This window comes from Pseudochaenichthys georgianus, chromosome 23 (genome assembly GCF_902827115.2).
Source record: "Pseudochaenichthys georgianus chromosome 23, fPseGeo1.2, whole genome shotgun sequence".
Taxonomy (NCBI): domain Eukaryota; kingdom Metazoa; phylum Chordata; class Actinopteri; order Perciformes; family Channichthyidae; genus Pseudochaenichthys; species Pseudochaenichthys georgianus.
The window spans coordinates 23,670,544-23,691,011 of record NC_047525.1 but is presented as its reverse complement, the minus strand read 5'-3'; the positions used below and the strand labels follow the sequence as shown (position 1 = coordinate 23,691,011).

Here is a 20,468-nt window from a genome sequence, read left to right as displayed (position 1 = left end):
AGCGTGTGATGACTGAGTGAATGAAAAGTTATTGGGGGTTCATTGGGATACATTCATGGTAAAGGTGTTGCTAGCATAAAAAGATGATTTTGCTCACTCCTTGCACAGGTGTTTTCACTTATATTACCTTATTAAAGCTCCTTTCTTAGAACATGTGTAACTAATCAAGATAATTAGCAGCTTTGCTAGACCAAACTTCAACCTGTGAAGAGGTCTAGTCAGAAAAGTGATGTTTTCAAGGCCATTAAAGTCACATTAATTGATTTTTAGGCCACGAGAGAAGAACTCAACAAGAAGCTAGTTAAACCGTTAGCATGCTAGCAGGCTGTTGTTGTTAGCAAGCAGCTACCTACTTTCAAATGCTGCTAATGTGGAGCGACATTAACATTCAGTTGGAAAAATGTTGATTGCTACTGGGTGAATGTAAGTAGTACTTTGATCTAATTTCACAAGTCTCCAACCCCTGAGAGAAATAAACAACTAGCTTATTTGCTTGTTTTTGACCAGCTAGCCGAGCTAACTTTGTTTTGTCTTTGGTCAGGTGGTTTACAGTGTGTTTTATTATGGCTTTTTTTCCGAAATAGCTGTGATCTATTAAAAACAGGGTTATGAAAACACACATTCATAAATATGGTAAATGTGCTGTAAAAGCCAAACATAGAACATATTAAAAGAAAGGCAGCAGGGAATTGTTAGCTAAGTTTATCACTAAGGAGGCCTCTTTTACATCCCACATATTAGCTATGACGGGGTACATTTTTCAGACGCTGTATTAATGAAGGTGTGGCAAATTGTGAAGCTGCTAAATTAAAGTAAACGTGTGTTTTAACCCTTTTACACAGCAGTCCTATACTTCTGACTGAGAACGCTAATGAGTGTTTTTGTATATTCCCATTGTGGGGTTGTCAGCAGACTGTACGTCATTGGTGTGTTGATGGTGTCCTCTGGGAGTCTGGGTTCGCTTGTTTGCTCGTGTTAAAAGATAACCTCCAAGGGGGTTTTGAGAAAGAGATGAAAGGTTGATACATAATTGGTAATGCAAACATATTTTAACCACTGCAGGCTTTGTGTAATGAAACAGTGAGTCATCAGAAAAACGTCCCTTTTTATTGAACTGTATTTGTTTTTATAACAAGGAAGCAGTAATGATAAGATAACAAATCCATTTTTGCGTACGAGGAAATTACTTCTGTGTTCTACAGGCGTAGGCCAACATTACCTCTCGTTGTTTGTGTACTTGTTAACTGCCTGAGCTCAAATATGTTCAAAATGAGGTTGCTTGCCTATGAAAGTGACTGTTCAAAAAGGACTAAAACCCCTGTTGAATAACGTAAATGCTATTTGCTAACATTACAGTAAAGGAATGAATGAATGCCAGACGTGCAAAAGGAATTTTATTGAATTCAGTAGTAAAGTCGTACAATACATGCCATTGCGAGTAAACTCTTTTAAAAACATTGCGGTCTTTCTTTTAAATTGGTGGGTGACACAGCACAAAGTAAAGTATAATTAAAGTCCGTTAGCCATGCAAATCTTAAAGATCTACAAAGTCCTTCACTCTGGTTTAGTGAACGCATATGTTTAAAGACCTCTAGCTGCCAGGTTGGACAACAAAACTAATGCCAAACTAATGGAGCTCAGCGCAAGTTCAACCAGGAAGACCTTCTTTACTCATTCATTTACTATGCTACGTTTCTACTCTCTCTCCTCTCAATAACCCAGACTAACCTAAGAACCCTTTTAAATTAGCTTTCCCCCCTTTGTCAGCTGTCATTTCAGGAGACTCAACGCAACCCTCCTCCAGCCCTTTTCACCGTCCTGTCCCTCCGGATCCAGGTCAAGCTAAGCCCCTCCCCTTCCGACCGAACCCAGCTATCCATTCACCACCACCAGTGTCTAGACCCCGGGGGGTTTCATCAGATCGGTTGTCCCCTCCCGAATGATACTTCCTGCACAACGGGGCCTAATCGCCAAAACTCCATTACATTCATTTGTGTATTCCTGGCAATACATATGTATTCTTACATCAAAACCGTCTGATTGAAAAACGATTGTCCAACGTTGAGGGATATTTTTGACTTTTTGAAGTGGGTTGTATATCTATAGTCAATGTATTGCAGTTAATTGGGGTAATTGGCAAGGAGAATGAGCAACGAACTGCCGTGGTGGGGGCAACATTAAATTCTAATTAAATGTATTCTTACATCAAAACCGTGTCTCCTGATTGAAATGTTGTTTCTATAATAATAATAATAATAATCCTTATATTTATTATAGCGCTTTATCAAAGACTCTAAGCGCTTTACAAATACACATTACATATACAGATCATACATGTAATGGTCATCTACTGTGGACAATACCCACAGGAGCAAATCATTTCTATCATTTCTGACATTTAAACATGTTTACACCTTTTTATTAATAAAATAAAGTGTGTGGTGGTCTATACCAATTATTAACCCTTCCAATTATTTGCATACAAAATGCAATTTGATTATTTAATAAACCTATTACCTTATTTTACAAGGGTTACTGAACCCCATACACATATCTAAATCAGATTAATTTAAAATCAATTCCAAGATTTTGCATCTGGCAAATCAAGAGCTTATCTAAACTTATAGAAAATGGTAACACGTGTGAATGTTAAAGAAAGGATCAAGGAGTGGTTTTCTAAATGACTGATACAAATCTGAATAAAACCGGTTCAGGTGCTCGCTATATGCAAACTCCAAATAATGTTTACTTACCCAACAAAGGGAGTTGTATAGACATGTTTGCTAAGATTGACCAGATGTTGTTTAGTCACAGTGCAAGGTACTGACTATAGTTTCTTAAGGCATAAAACCACTGTAAAGCATATGTGGGGGTCAGAATCTGCTTTATTTCGGGAATATTTAACACAAAAAAAGTACTTCTTGATTTAAAATGTCTGCACTTAGTTCATGTCACACTGACAAAGAATTTAGATTGAATATGCATTTGTTTGTGTTGAATATAGAACAGCTGTAGTTAAATGTGCATTATGTTGGTGTGTTTTGATAATGCAACAAAATGTACCCTCATTAATGCTAAAGGTTAGAATATTTCTATAATAACAATTTTGCGGTGCTTTTTATATAAAAACGTGCAGCCTCATGGACGCCACGCCTTGCTTGCTTGAGTCCGTTTGCACAGGAAGGCACTGCAGCAGAGTAACGTTTGGTTTAAAAAAGATTCACACTAACATCTCACTTCATCGCTCCTCCTATCCTCTCAGCCACAGGTGTCCATGCTGCCTGCTGGGTTACTCTCATAGTTGCCATGCAATCCAGGGTCATATGATGAGTGAACAAAGGTATTAGATTAAAAAGGAAAAAGAGATTAACATTTAAAAACAAATTGTGTTGTTTGAGTTTTACGGCTTTTCTAATCTGTAAACCTTTCTGATGTTATTTTAGTTCTACTTTTAGCATGCAGATATAAAAACCAGTTAAAGCATGCTAATGTAAAAATGACATATCAAACTAGACCTGCTATAATGCATGTTATGTATGGCAAGCCTGTCACTGAAAAGTCACACTACCAAAGTCCTGAAAACTGTTAAAATATTAATAATGCAACTATATTTTACATCGGACAGATACAGATGGCAGTAGGTCGTCTGAATGTAAACAGATAGGTGAGCAGTTCAGGGTTAGTTGTGTTTGACCTGTGTTTTGGATCCAGACATATCGAATAATATTGAAACCTATGTCCCTATTTTCTTTATTAATCTCTGTTAGTCCAATGTCTGCAAGACTTTCCCTCGAGTTAAACCAAAAAAAATACACATTTACAGTATTTTTTTCTCCAGCTGACCATTGACCTCTCCATTGCCCTCGCTCAGACCGGTCACATCCGTGGTGCACTTGACCCTCAGCAGGGCGTTGGAGAGCACGTCCTGATACAGGCTGATGCCAACCCAGCCCGGCAGGTACAGCAGCGTGATGAGGCCCATGAAGTTGTAGGGGTAGTGGGAGTAGTCCCAGGAGCAGGCTCCGAACTGCCGGAGGACCAGGCCCCAGGAGAACTCCCAGGCGTAGATGAAGCAGACGTAGAAGGGGAGCCTCCGCCACGGGCCCCAGCCTCTCCTGAAGTGCAGGTGGAAGTAGAGCTTCTCCACCAGGAAGCTGCAGCTGCCGTACATCAGGAAGGACCACAGGGACGTGTGGCCACTCAGGGTCCGGTCAGACTTCTCCACCAGGTTAAAAACAGAGGTGAAGACCACCTCATCCAGAAAGCCGTGCATCCCAAAGAACAGGAAACGCACAACGCCTGGCAGACCTTGAATGGGGTCATGACCAGTGTCCACCAGGCTGGGTTTGCATGCAGGGTCTGGGGTGCAGGGGGTGTGCAACCTCAGTTTTGACAGCCCTCTGTGGAACACCAGTCCAAAATACAGAGCCAGGATGTAATGCACCACCAGCTGCGTGCCGGACACCACCCTCACCTGCTCCGTCAGGGTGTTGATGTTCCCGATGAGGATCTGCAGCCCGATGTAGATGGAGGGGTAGAAAACCAGATGGAAGACCACAGGCCGATCTCGGAAACACCTCTTCTGTGAGAAGATCTTCTCCAGCGCGAAGTGGGTCAGTGAATGCATGACGCACAGATACGGGGAAGAGAAGCCCACCAGTTTGGGGTCTCTGTGGTTTAAAAACCCCTGCAGCGACGAGAGCAGGACATCCAGAGTCACGCCGTGCATCCCGTAGAAGTAAAGCCGCATCCATCGAGGCAGCTCCCGCAGAGACCCCTCCGCGTCCCCTGCTCCTCCGGATGGTTTCTGTCTGCAGGGCATCTTAACCGGTGTCAGGCCCCCGGGATCAGGGTCTGCTGCTCGGCTCCGAGCACCGTCTCTGGCCATGACCAGTCACTTGTTGTTCAGAGGTTCAGCTTCCTTCCCGCACATTGTTGTCTGTGTTCCGCTGCAGAGCTGCGGCTACAAGCATCTCCTGCACCGCATGGCTACGTTCACGTACCTCGTGGAAAACACGTTTCTTTGTAAACACCAGCTTGAGAAAGCAACTGGACAACAAACGTTTGGTTCAAATTTCAGTCAGTGCTACTCACAGTAACGTGTAAACCTGCAAACATCTAACTTTGTTTCTATCTGTACACATTAAGTATCTTACATTTAGTTAAAAGACGTTTGCCTTGAGGCGTTTTAATTTTCCATTTTTTTACTAGCTGTCTGCCACATTGTTTATTTATGTTGACCATGATAGTTTGCAAATGGTTTTGTTTTGAATAACGACATGACTAGAAGTGGGTCAAGTACTCAGATCCGATATGTAAGTAAAAGCACCAGAGTGTAGGAATACTCAAGTATAAGGTGCAGCTAGTTTTATTGACTTTGTAAACTGCAGGGTAGCTTGTGAATTTACTTCAGGTGTAACTAAAGTCTGATTTAAGTGAAGATTATTTTTCACATCATTAATCTATATCTGCAAAGTAACTAAAGTTATTAAATAAATGTCGTGGAGTAAAAGTGCACTAACTACCTCTGATATTTAGTGTAGTAGAAGTACACAGTATAGCAATCAATCAAAAAGACTCAAGTAGTACACATACCACAATAGTGTACCTAAGTACAGTACTTGAGTAAATCTAGTTTACACCACTGACAAGAACACACGGTCTCCTCACACGTGACACTGGGTGAGTCATGTATTGTTTACAGCCAGTCTTCTCCTCCCCTCCTTTATGGGCACACTGCCACACTTTTGCAAGTACACCAACCGTTGATCTGTATGCAAGAGTGAAACCTTAACCTTAACTAATGATGTTTATTCATAAGTCATACGCAGTGGTGGAAAGTAACTAAGTACATTTACTCAAGTATTATACTGAAGTACAATTTTGAGGCACTTGAGTATTTCAATTATTTGCTACTTTGTACTTCTACCCCACTACAATTCAGAGGTACATGGTGTACTTCTCCTCCACTACATGTATTTAATACCTATAGTTACTTCACAGATGTGGATGAATGATGTGAAATATAATCAAGTGTTACATCTTTAGTTCCACCTGGAGTAAATCCACCAGCTACCCTGCAGTCTACAAAGCCATTCAGACTAGCTGCACCTTCACCAGCTTTGAGAACACTTTCATGATCAATCATTACAAAACATATCATATATATTATTCTGAAATGGACCAATCCGACTTTAACTTTTGGTACTTTAAGTATATTTTGATGCCAATACTTGTGTACTTTTACTTGTAACAGAGTATTCTTACACTCTGGTACTTCTACTTTTACTCAAGTACAAGATCTGAGTACTTCACCACGTCATTCAAAACAAAAATAAATGGCAAACTATTATCGTCAAAATAAATAAGCAACGTGGCAGCTATAGTGAATAAAATAGAAACTGTAAAATACCTCAAGGCAAACATATGTAGAAGTTGACTAAAGGTGTGCCAATAGAAAAAAGTTCGATATGTGCATACACGTTTCAATGTGCTGAGGTCATCACAGTCACTTAGTGCTGTGTGTTTTTTGCATCACAATGTTCCCACATTTCCAACAGCCCCTGAAGGCAGCACAGGAGGGTAAATGATGGAGGAGGTGGTGCAGCTGTATTTCTGTGGTGGAGATGGGACAGTGAGGCTCTGACAGGGTTATTAATAAAACTCAAGTTCCCCTGCGACGTCCTGAAGCTGTTTAATTACGACTCACTAATTATAATTACATCAGAACACTCTGCTGTAATATCAGAACCACACGGGCCATCAGAAGAGCCATTTGTTAATGCAGCGGGCCTTCATCAATCCACCAACTCATCAGGATGTTCACTGTTACAAGAGGTAGACTATCCTGCGTGATAAAAGATGAAACGTAAATAGATGGCCTTTTATGCAAGTGTTGTTGATTATTGGGAACATACCGAATATACTCTAATCTGAAGTAAACATTGAATACTGCTTTCTATTCCTCCATCTTGTGACTGTGTGACTCCCTCTCTTGGATATCAGCATGTGAAGGACACTGCTCAGGAACTAGTTGTACTAAATGTTCTGTATGTGACGACTACTTCCATTCTTGCAAGATAATAAATACATGGATCCTGATTATTGAAGCCATGGTGACGAGTGATATTTTTCCATCAGTAATAATGAGCAAAGTGAAGAAGATTTGGTTGTTGATGAATTAATGGCGGACATGCAGCCCGGCCACAATGTCTCCAACCACTTCCCTAATGGGTTTCCTGTTACTATCTTTCTATTGATGCATTGTTGTTGAGCTGTAAATAACAAGTACAAGTTCTTCTTACAATGTATCTTAAAGGTTAAGGTCTAACTTGGGTTCAGACTAGGGGGTGTCTTGGTTTTTCCTGTTTGCAAAGTGTTTATTTGAGTTGTTATTCTTTAAACAGTCTTTAAAGGTTTCTCAGTATATTCACAATATTCGTTTGCATTTTGTGAGGGCTGTGTGAGTGTCAGCATACATCATGCAGTTGTGTGTGTCCAAATGTTTCTCTGTGTGTATTTGTGTTATCAGGACACATGTGGGGGTGCACTGAGAGGAAATAGAGATATCTCAGGTCTTTCTGAGCCACAGAGATAACAGCGTGTCTGTGCATGGTTTAACCGATTCAAATCACTTCTGCACATCAGCCTTAAACTAATTGTGCTCAAAGGATTTATTTACAAAAGTGCAAAATCAAACATATTTACAGTCTGAAAAACATGAAAAACAATTATTAAATAAACCAATTCCTTCAATAATGAAATACAATTTATACGGTGAAAGCATTTTCTGCTCCCTCCTTACAAATACATCAGAGAAATGCAATTTTATCACACAGGCCATAACAACTCTTGAGCATGCACTATTTTTATTTATTTATATTCTTTTTTTAATGTCTTATATGTTGCACTGTTGGAGGAACCTGTGACTTCATATTGAATGCAAAACTAAACAATAAAACCTTTGAACTATGAACAGTGGTTATTTATTATAACAATTAATAAGCATTCATCATTAACAAACAGAAAAAGAAAAAAAATGCTCTCACGTGACCTCATGATTGCACGAGGAAAGCACATTTAAGTGACGGAAATGACGCTTCTCGGTATTTTCAAAATTAAACTCTACCCGGAGAGACGAATCTGCCACTGCCATTCATGTAAGTGTACACCACGTGAGTTTAATGTACATTTAAATACATGTAGAACCGACACGTGGCACCTGTGGTCGCAGTACAGAAACGGGAAAAGGGACGGTAGGGAAGTTTAATTACTACTTACTGACGAACAATAGGGAGAAGGAAATGTTTGGTAAGTGTGTGTGTGCGCGTGTGAGTGTGTTTGTGTGCGTATGGTCCCCACTTGTTAAATTGCTGCATTACATTTTCTCAATCTCCAGTCCACTTTAATCTGCACTATTCTATACATTATAAAAGTGATAGATAATAAACTTGGAACAGTTTCTCCTGGAATATTGAGTAATAAAGCTTATTTTAGAGTTGAAAAACAGTAGCTACAAGTTGAGCTTTTCTGGCCTGAGTAGTCACAATTGTGCTTTATTGCTAACAATCTATCAACACATGTCCTCCATATATGTAAATACTGTCATTTAAAGGTGGGGTAGGTACGTTTCAGAAACCGGCTCGAGATACACTTTTTGTTATATTCCATGGAATGCTCTTAACATCCCGATAGCAATGAATATCTTAAGTGCTTTGACAAAAAATCCATAATTTTTTTTTCATCTGTAGAAGCCGTAATACCAATTGGATGGCCTACTTGCCTGTCAGCCTCCCATCGGGGCACAAACTTATCTCGTGCCCTCATTGGTCATGTGCGCGTTCGTGTGTGTTGGGGGAGGGGCTCTATAAGGAAGTGGCAGATTTTCTCCGGTTGTGTATTTTCAAATTCTAGCGATCTCGATCCGGTTTCTCAAATGTACCTACCCCACCTTTAACTATATGTTTGTCTAATCTATACTCACTGCATGCCTATCCTCTGCAATTAAAAGGACATTTTCAGATCAATTCTAATTCACTTCATTGTCAACACTAAGTAGTCTTGACCATTTAAAATGTTTAATGTTAATTAATGGATACCTTACATACTTACTCTGTTGCTGTTATGACACGTGAATGTTCCTCAGGGATTCATAAATGTCCATCTTATCTTATACCATCTTTTAACTGCCAGCTGTATAAAACAACCACCTTCTGTGTTCATAAACATGTTGAAAGTAAGTTTAAAACAAGGTATGCTATTCAAATAACGTGGGAATTATGAATCAGACGGAGTTAACTCGGGGGTCTCGGATAATGATCTGTTTCTAATATAATTTGATTCAGTGAGAGAGATAGAAGAGGTCAGCGCTGACTCATATATTGGATCCCTTTTGTATTACTGTGCTATATTCCAATTACATTTCTCAGAGGACATGGAGCCCCTGACAACATATTCATTATTCCATAGAGTTAAATGAGAAAAACAGATGTGTAATTCAGATACGAATGACGTCACAAAGTTATTGTGCCACTCAAACTAATCATATCCTCATGTGGTAGTACTGTTTCTGAATAGATGTCAACAATAAAACTCCTGCTGTATCTAGAGCAGGGGTGTCAAACTAAATTGTATCGCGGGCCACATTAGAATTATGGTTGCACTCAAAGGGCCGGTGGTAATTAACTTTAATACTAAATAAATATACATAGATAAATATATATAAAATAACGTATTATTTTACAATATTTCCTCTGCATTGGATTATTATCGGATAGGGTAATAACTTCATAATTAACTACGTCTGAAAGCAGAAGTCTAGGGCAAATAATTGCAAGTCTCTTCAGTGCGCATCTCACAAAATAAGATGCATTGTGGGACATGTAGTTTATGGGCAACGTGCTCATGGAAAGCGGCACGTAACCTTATAATAAACGTATTATATTCTTTGCAAGCTCTTGTGGGCCACATAAAATGAAGTGGCGGGCCGGATTTGGCCCCAGGGCCTTGAGTTTGACCCCCCTGATCTACAGCTTAATAACGATTATAGTGTACTCCATTTCTATATTACTACTAGTGTTACTTTTTACCCTTAAATACTGTTTCTACTCTTGTTTTTTATATCCGTCTTATGTGTATTCTTGTAATGTACACTGCACTTTACTGCTTCTTCTGCACTTCTGGTTCGACTGTATTTGACAGTTCAGGGGAATCTAATCTAATAAAAATGTAATGCTCGTCCCCTTCTCTCCTTGGCCAAGTTTCCAAAAACCTCCAGTGTATGACATCAAGTGGCTCTCTTGCGGTTTCTTTGGTCTCCTCCAACACCCTGTGACCCAGTACTTCTATGTAGCACTCAAAATGGTTTGGCTACTTGAAAGCTAAAGCCCTCTGAGCGTGTATCTTCGTAGTTGCTTTGGATATTGGATTTCATTCACACGTTGTACCGATATACTGACGTGATGTGGTGCCACTGGAACACATCCCTGTGCATCTAAAAGCCTTGGTTTTTCAGAATTGTTTTGACTGATGTTTCACGCATCAGATACTAGACTGTCCTTCAGGGAAACATCTGCTCGTCTCAGAGTTTGAGTCTCATGTTGCTGAGATAAAACACAGCAGACCTTGAGTTTATATCCGACAGACAGCCGGTCTGTTCTCTTTGTGTCTCACTGGGAGTGTTTTGGGCATTTAAATATGTTTTACCGGGCTCGTTCTCAGCTAAGTGTTGCTTAGGGAGTAACCAGACCATAACGTCTACCATCCCCTTTACACTTTATCGAGTAAAACGGATCAAACGGCCTCACCAGAAGCCTGTTTGCGGCTTGTTGTTGTTTGTTGCTGTTGTTTTGTCAGGCTTGAACACTAGATGGCAGCAGTGTGGCATTCTCATGGTTTGGGCGGGCCTCGAGATGTTATTATTTCACAGAAACAGAATAATACCATGTTACTTTGCACATTGAAAGGCATAGCTGGAGCATCCTTGTCCAATGTGGCCACTCCACAAGAAAGACTTTGAATGTGTGCCGGAACAACAACGACACATCATTGTGTGTACTACTGTGTCCTTGCCCTCCTTTATGATAACACTGTGTGCTGATGGGAATGTTAACAATGGGATTCAAGCTTATTCTCCTGCTGGTGTCTTTCATATCAGGACCATTTAAAGCCCCATCTGAATATATGTAGCTTCTAAAAACACACTGCTTGCTTCAGGCTCTTGTACATTTACAAAAGGCTATTCCAAATCCCCCAAACAGATTGATCACACGAGGTGCTCGGCAGCCTCTCCCAAAACATGTTCTCATCAGATACACACCCTGTTAGGCTCATTACTGGCTGTGAATGGCTGTAAGATGAGGCCGTTTGATTGATGTGACGCTTGACCGAGTCCCGCAGGAAATGAACGTGAATCTGCGCACGTGCACTTAAAAAGAGACCCTCCGAAAATGTAATTTCAGAACCCATTTCCTCCAATTTGAGCCATTATTGAATGGACCGCTGGCCCCATGCTCTCACGTTGTCTCATAGTGTGTGTGTGTGTGTGTGTGTGTGTGTGTGTGTGTGTGTGCGCACATCTTCATCTTCCCCAGTTTTCAAATGCTTGTTTATTTGATGTTGTATGAAATAAGGATGCCTGTTGCTTTTGTGATAGTCTACGTGTGTGTGTGTGTGTGTGTGTACGTATGTGTGTGTGTGTGTGTGTTTTCCTCCAGCAAGGGGCGAAGTAGGAGGGACGTCTCAGTCTTCCAATAAGGGTTTGCACTTTTCCCGGGAGAAGTCGAGGCTCTTGTTTGCATTTCCTTGCTCATTAGAAATGATGTGCAACCCTAAGACCTTTGGGATGGGGGGGGGTGGGGGGGCTCACCCTGTCTCACCCTGTCTCACCTATCCTCACCCTCTATGTCCTCTCCCTGATATTCTAATTCCTTTACTCGTTACTCACCCTCGCTCTCCCCATCTTGTATTCAGTCTCCACTAAACCACCCCGACTCCATTTCTTTCCAGATATCCTTTTAATACTTCTTAGATCATGCTGGAGTCTTTCAGCTGCCTCCTCTCATCTGTATTTTCATATTCAAACTTCTCTCCTCTCCTATTCCCTCCCGTGTGAGTCCCAGTGGATCCACTTCTATAATTAATCTGGGCCTCTCCTGCTTATCCTCTCCTCCTCTCCTCCTCTCCCGTTTCATCCTCTCTCTGCAGTCACCTTACTGACCCTCCCTTTTAACCTTGTCATCTTAAATAACCCTCTCACCACCGCCTCCTCTTCAGCCTCTCTCTAACCTTCATTTCCTCCCCGTCTTTCACCTCTTAACCCACTTACCGCCCACCACAGCACTCACACAGTAGGACATCTTTCACCTCTTTTCAGCAGAGTTTCAATCCAAATGCAACTGCAGTGTTATACTCTCTTCACCCTAACTATTCACACTTTTTCTTCTTCTGCTACTTTTTTCTTATTCTACACAAAGTTGAGGAGGAAGTTGTTGTTTTGTAGCATAATCAGAATTCCTTTATTAGTCTCACAACGAGGCAAATGTACATTTTGACAGAAAATTATACATAAATCCTTTTCTTTTCCCTTCACTATATCTGTAAAGCGTCTTTGAGCACCTGTAAAAGCGCTAACAAATTAAATCTATTATTATTATTATAAAGACGAAGACAATAAAACACTATTATATACAAAGTTATGCACATAGTAGGGCTGCTCAATTAATCGAATTTTTATCGAGATTACGATTTTGGCTTGCAACAATTATGAAAACAACCTAATCGAAATAAAACGATTATTTATTTAATTTAATAATCGTTTTATTTCGATTATGTTGTTTTCATAATAATAATATTTATTTAATAAATCATGAAAGGAGCGTCCACGTTGCGGCCCTGGGAGTATTGACGAGATCGACAAGATCAACTAGATCGACTAGATACTGCTAATCCTATCACCACTGCAAGCAACAGTTACAAGCTACAAAACAGCCACAAGCTACGCTACAAGCCACAAGCTACGCTAGCCGCAAGCTAGTCTGCACAAGCTACGCTACAAGCTACGCTGAAAGCTGTAAGTAAGCCACAGAACACCAAGAGAAAACATCATGCCTGGAGATAGACACAAAGGACGATGCCGTAAACGAGGGACCCCCTCAAGACTAGTCATATCTGTGAACATTGAAGGGTTCTCCTCGGCAAAACAAACCATCTGCATCGGACTTGGCAGAGTTTAATGAGAAGGGACAGCAATGTGTTCAGTTGTGGCTGAACCACATCTAACCAAGCCCTGTAACTGACTGCCTTGTGGACACGATAAGAAGAAGAAGATTTAATAATTTTATTTATTTATCTTTAATTTTTTTTTAATTGGTTTTCAGTTGAATTATACTTAAAGTTCAGGGTAATCAACTGTTAAAAACATGCTGTTCAAATATCTTTTTTCAATAAATGGACGTTTTCAAAGTAAATGGATAATCGTTTTTAATAATCGTGATATCAATTATTGACCCAAATAATCGAGCAGCCCTAGCACATAGTATTTAAAACGTTTCTGATGCATGTTGTCATTTAGATGCCAAACAAAATGAAAGTGTCCTCCATTGTTTTTGTTTTTTTGCTGAAAAGAAAAGGCCATTTAGAATTTCTTTAATGACGGCATTTTGGCCCTGATTTTCATGGAAGCACACATTATTTTTCGTGACATTTCAAAAGTTCCATCAAAACCTGTTGGATAGTGAACATAAAATGCTTTACACACTACGCATAATGGTTATGACCTTTTAAGATGTTCATGATATTTACCTTTCTTGTTGTTGTTGTTGTTGTTAACAATAACCATTCATGGTTATTTTCTATAATTACCTCAGAGTCCACCATTCCAACGCTTTAATTAAACGCCCTTACATGCACAAGAGACTCATACAATTCATGCAATAAAGTGTTATAGTTGTGGTTCCTTTGCTCCACATAAAAAGCATTCAACTGGCACAATAAAGAGGGGCTTTTATTGTGAAGTGGGACCAAGAGACGCAGTGTGTCTGTGAAGGTAGTGCTCAACAGGATCAAACATCAGCAATGTGTTGTCAAACCAACCAGGACTGAAATCTAACAACTTAAAACGGATATCCAGAGAAAACCCATTTCAGCCGCATCTATCCGCCATCTTGTTCTTCCGGTCATGACCCGGCCATACAACTAATATCATTACATCTGTAATATCGCGGATACAAGCGGCCGAGATGGGTTTCCTCCGCAGGGTGGCTGGCGTCTCCCTTAGGGATAAGGTGAGAAGTTCGGTTATCAGGGAGGGACTCGGAGTTGAGCCGCTCCTCCTTCGCGTCGAAAGGAGCCAGTTGAGGTGGTTCGGGCACCTAGTTAGGATGCCACCTGGGCGCCTCCCTAGGGAGGTGTTCCAGGCACGTCCAGCTGGGAGGAGACCAAGGGGTAGACCTAGGACCAGGTGGAGGGGTTATATATCTTCGCTGGCCTGGGAGCGCCTTGGGACCCCCCAGTCAGAGCTGGTTGATGTCGCCAGGGAAAAGACCCGACCACGGAGAAGATGGATGGATGGATGGATATCTTGGATATTAACAGACAACGGAACAGTTGGTTATTCAACAGGACCCTTTATTGCTTCCCTGCGGTGGTTCTCCCCCCACCCCCACTTACTGTAACTGTCGTAAACACGCCGTAACGTATATGACAACTCCTCTTGTAGTCAGTTAACAATACTATGACGACATCTTAATAAAACTCCTTTCATCAGTGTTTGTGGGATAATACGCTAAATCATTTTGTCCATTAAATATTTAAGGATATATGTTTCTGTAAAGCTTCCAATAGAGACAGAGCGTTGTACACCTGTCCTCCTCCTCCATTTTGTGTCACTAATGCAATAAACATATCAAGTCCATTACACTTATGGACGAGTACTTTTAGTACTTTAAGTATATTTTGATGTCAATACTTAAGTAACTTTGGATGCAGGACTTTTACTTGCAACAGAGTATTTTTACAATTTGGTATTGCTATTCTTTTTTTACTCGAGTAAAACATCTCAGTTCTTCTTCCAACACTGTCTAGAAGTAACAAATGATGAGAATGACCCAAATATCCTTACATCTTAATTAAACTATTATCCTTTCATCCCGTGTTGCCAAAGATTGTTTTCACACTGAATATGAGATACGTTACTTGTTTCTGTAAAGGCTAATTCCAAAAGAAACGGACGGTGTTTCTCAATGTCAAGGAAGGATGCTCCAGAGCCACCACTTCAAGGATGCTACGTCATCAAATCAAAATGCCGCCGAAGGACTGTTCCAATGTCCAGCATACTTGGAATTCTACCGAGCACGGCGTACTTCGTTGCGAGAAATGTCGAGGCTGCACATGTGTAGACTCCGCGGTCTTAAAATCCCCACAATGCTTTGCGCACGGACCAATTTCCCCAAATCTGTTGCGGAACATTTAAGGCGGGGCCTCTCATATGACGCACACCTGCACACTTGCTCACCTGTTCCACTCTTCGTTTTCCGAATGCCAGGAAAGATTCTTGCCTAGCTTCTGAAGGAAGTGACTCGGAAGACATGTCCTACCAAGGAAGCGTCCTCGACATTGAGAAACACCCAGTGCCTTGAACAACTGTCATCCTCCTCCATTTTGTGTCACCTTAAATAATGTAATAAAAGCAGTACTCAAATATATATGATAAAAAAAGGACCATTACACTTGTGGACGAATAATTTTACTTTCAGTATCAAGTCTTTTGATGTCAATACTTCAATATCCTTTCATCCCTGTGTTGGTAGAATAATACACAACGTTTCTTTCCCACTGAATATGAGATGCGTTACTTGTTTCTGTAAAGGCTAATTCAAATAGAAACAGAACTTTGCACACCTGCCGTCCTCCTCCTCCTCTCAGCCATTTGAAATGTGTCGACTTTTCATTTCCCCGTCCAAAATCCCATTTATCCTTTTCACTCTTCTGTCAGATAGTTGTAATTCCCGCCCCTACCGTAATCCTGCTCACCTGCACGACCTCGTTCTAGCCCCTTCTTACTCTCCTGTCATCTGACAATTACGAGTCTTTTGTTCCCCGAGTTGACCTTAGCTCATACCAATTACTCTTCCTCACCCCTCGTCATCCTGCAAACCCACTTTGTGAAGTCACTCCTGATGCCCTCTGTACTTGTTGCCAGGCATCCTCTCTGTTTCTCAGTCTAGACATCCAGGGCGCCATTAGAGAGGATGCCATCCATGATTGAATGCCTAGTGGAAAAAAAGGTGCCATTGACTTCTTCTGTGGTCTTTTACAGGTATGCAGGAACATTTGGTAAATACTGTGGGTGTTTCTCAATCTCGAGTACGCTTGCTTGGTAGCACATGTCTTCCAAGTCACTTGCTTCAGAAGCGAGTCAAGAATACTTCCTGGCATTCGGAAAACAAAGAGTGGAACAGGCTGTGGGGATTTTAAGACCGGAGTCTACAGTCGACACAATTTCTCCAAACGAAGTATGCCGGGCTCGGTAGAATTCCAAGTATGCTGGACATTGGAACAGTACTTCGGCGGCACTCGATGACACAGTATGCTTGAAATAGTGGCTCTGGAGCAGCTTTACTCGAGATTGAGAAACACCCTGTGTGAAGCAAGACACAGAACAATCCACAACACCTTCTTCCTATCTTAAATGGCCAGCATATGAATTTACATACTCCAAAGCAATGGAAGTCTTTCCCCCTGTTACAATGGCTCTCAACACATACAGGGGAAATGGAATGGTGTATTTTGTTATTAGGTGAAAGGAGTAATATGCAGCCTGTGAGGGATTGACTGAGTTTCCCGCAGTCTGGTGCATATAAATGTGGTTCTGATTAAGTTGATAATAATAATAATACGTTTTATTTCGAGGCGCCTTTCAGGACACCCAAGGTCGCCTTACAGTGCATTTAAAAGTTAAAACGGCTAAAACAAAAACGGAACACAAATTAATCGAACCGACACGGCAATACAGCAGCGTAAAAGCATTAAACAGGCAAGACAAGAGTGTGGAGTGAGAGGGGGGGATCTGTGATAGCAGGTTGAATGTGTTTGAGTGAGTAGGCCAGTTTAAACCGGTGGGTTTTGAGGTGGGATTTAATACATTTCATTTCATTTCGAAGCGCTTTTCCAGGTGCTCAAAGACGCTTATTGAATGTCGTGATGGAGTCGGACTGCTTGATGTGTGGATGAGTTCCAGAGCCTGGGCGCGGTGCAGCTAAAAGCCCTGGCTCCCATAGTGCTAAGGCGGCAGGTGGGGACAGACAGATAGACGGATAGATAGATAGATAGATGCTTGGGGGTTATTTGGCATTTCGTATGTGTCAGCAAAGCCGAGGATTACTTCTTTTGTATTATTATTTGTTTACGTCACACACAAGTGTTATTAGTCCATCCTGCAATTGTCAAATAGTTGTGCTTCAAGGTATTTAGTCCACCTGTTGTGTGATGGACAAAGAGGTTGATCTGGTTTTGGTAACTTTTGTTGACTTTATGGTCTCGCTGTAATTGTTTGTTTCGTTATCTTATTAAACTGGATGGAACACATACTTCAGTACTGACTGACTTAATTCAGCTTCACTGTGCATTTTGAGCCCTTGTGCATCCTATCCACTTTGTTTACCATCCTCTGTACGCCCCAGGGGGGTCTGGGAGATTGTAGCCATGGGATACCGACTCCCTATAAACGTGCTCTGATTGGTCGAGCCTGCCATCAGTTCGGCTACGGTTTAGACCTGCAGTGATGTGGATATGGATCATTGGTGACGCTTTCACTGTCTCTGCCTCTGGTCTTTGTCCGCCGGCTGCTCGGCTGTCTGCTGTGATTTCATCAGCACAGTCCCTGTCTGTCTCCTTCTTTGTCCGCTGAGAGAGAGCGAGAGAGAGAGAGCGAGAGAGAGAGAGCGAGAGAGAGAGAGAGAGAGACGCTGTTGAAAGAGAACAAGCGAGAGCAGGAGATGGAGAGTTATCAGTGGGATGTCTGAAGGGTCAGATGTGGAAAGCAGAGCGTAAGTTTTACTGTGGAGTCATCAAGTAAATGCAGCAGGTGTCCTGACCTGTGGCATTGTGGGTATTTTATTGTTTGTCTACCTTTCCTTGTGTCATTCCTCCTTGCTGAAGTTTCCAGTGGCAACTCAGGTGGATAGGAAACTCTAAATTGTGAGGTTTGAATGTGTTTTATTTCAATATGTTAAAACATGTCATAGTCCCTTAATAGAAGTCAAAGGAAGATACTGGGTGTTTCTCAATGTCGAGTACGCTTGCTTCGGAAAACGAAGAGTGGAACAGATGAGCAAGTGTGCTTCATATGAGAAGCCCCGCCTTACATTTTCCGCCACAGATTAGGGGAAATTGGTCCGTGCGCAAAGCATTGTGGGGATTTTAAGTCGGCGGAGTCTACACATGTGCAGCCTGGAAATTTCTCACGAAGTACGCCGGGCTCGGTAGAATTCCAAGTATGCTGGACATTGGAACAGTCCTTCGGCGGCACTCGATGACGTAGTATGCTTGAAATAGTGTCCGTTTCTCAATCTTGAGCAAACTGGCTTCCAAGCCAATATTTCAAGGATGCTACGTCATCGAGTGCCGCCGAAGGAGTGTTCCAATCTCCAGCATACTTGGAATTCCACCGAGGCCGCGTCCTTGGTTTGGTGGTAATTTTGAGGCTGCACATGGGTAGACTTCGCGTCCTTAAAATCCCCACAATGCTTTGCGCACGGACCAATATCCCCAAATCATATGACGCACACCTGCACACTTGCTAGCCTGTTCCCCTCTTCTTTTTTCCGAATGCCAGGAAGGATTTTTGCCTGGATATGGAAGTAAGACACTGTGTTGAACTTTAAGATCTCAAAATGCCTCGCAACCCCCCGAAATAAAGTTGTTACTGTAAATGAAGACGGATATCAATACGTGACTTTGCTCTTGTTGGAAAATATCAATGAGGAAAATCAAAACAACAACGTTCCCCTAATGAGGTCCCATGGGTTAACGAATCAAACGCTCCCGTGGATCCGCGTGAAAGATTCCCCCTGAAACGTGGAGGTTGTCTTTGTATTTGTTCCGCAGGAGAACATACGAGGTTAGAAGGAGGTCATACTACTATAAAGATGCTTAACATATGACTTATGTATTACGATTAATAAATGTATGTCTATCTCCCCAATGCGTTTAAACTTCAGCATGAATAAATCACTTAGTTGATCATTTATTCCGGCACCATACCCCCCCCCCCCCCCGCTTTAAAACTGAATTTCTTTAAGTTGCCATATATTGACTTCCTGTCTGTAAATCGATGAGAGCCTGTAGACGCGCCTCCAACAGCAGCTCATGGCCTGAACATTACTCACAAAGGACCCTGTACTTTCTTCCCCATCGCTTTTACATGTAATCACCGGCTCTGATTATGACCTTAGGCAAAACAGAGCGACTGTCATCTAAATGATTGCTCCATTATGAATGTTAGTCGCGGCGCTGTTTCCTTTCAGGTGGATTCCTGAAAGCGTCCCACTCGATAAATAATCAGCGTGACACGTCTCACATGTTACTGTCCCCGAGGAGCGCCACTGTTCATGCTTCCTCTCTGCTTATTACAGCTGCTCTCCTCGTGTGTCTTTCTTTGCCTCGAGTCATCGTTCCTTCTCCTCTCAGTTAAAGGTGGGGGAGGTACGTTTGAGAAACCGGCTCGAGATACACTTTTTGTTATATTCCATGGAATGCTCTTAACATCCCGATAGCAATGAATATCTGAAGTGCTTTGACAAAATATCCATAAAAAAATATCATCTGGAAGCCGTAGCGCTGTAAAAAGCACGACCAATCATCTGAGCCGGCCCGGCTAAAGTAACTGGATGGCCTACCTGCCTGTCAGCCTTCAATCTGGGCACAGACTTATCTCGTGCCCTCATTGGTCATGTGCGCGTTCGTGTGTGTTGGGGGAGGGGCTCTGGAAGGAAGTGGCAGATTTTCAAATTCTAGCCATTGGGGCTGGTTTCTCCAAAATTACCTACCCCACCTTTAAGCTTTTCTCCAAACAACTCTTCTTTCCCCTGCTCTGTCTCTTTTGCATTCCTGTCCTCTGCCTCCCTCCTGCTCCTAGAGCAGGGGTGTCAAACTCAAGGCCCGGGGGCCAAATCCGGCCTGTGACTTCATTTCCTGTGGCCCCACAAGGGCTTGCAAAGAATATAATATGTCTATTACATGGTTACATGCCGATTTACAGAAGCACGTTGCCCATAAACTACATGTCCCACAATGCATCTCAAATTAGAATTTTTTTCTCAGAATTTGACTCTTTTTTCAAAATGTTTTTATTTTTTACTTATTTTTCTTCCGAATTTCGTTTTTCTTTTAAAATAATTTTGTGACATTCTCACTGAAGAGCCTTGCAATTATTTGCCCTAGACTTCTGCTTTCAGACGTAGTTAATTATG

The 20,468-nt window shown here is 41.6% G+C and overlaps 1 protein-coding gene across 1 annotated transcript; it reads right to left on the bottom strand.

Annotated features, from left to right (window-relative positions):
* Positions 1-1,377: 1,377 nt before the first annotated feature.
* On the bottom strand, positions 1,378-5,094 carry tmem229a (transmembrane protein 229A). Its single transcript, XM_034112303.2, has one exon. The coding sequence runs from the start codon at positions 4,886-4,888 to the stop codon at positions 3,818-3,820; it is 1,071 nt and encodes a 356-aa protein (XP_033968194.1). The 5' UTR covers positions 4,889-5,094; the 3' UTR covers positions 1,378-3,817.
* Between the last annotated feature and the right edge of the window lie 15,374 nt (positions 5,095-20,468).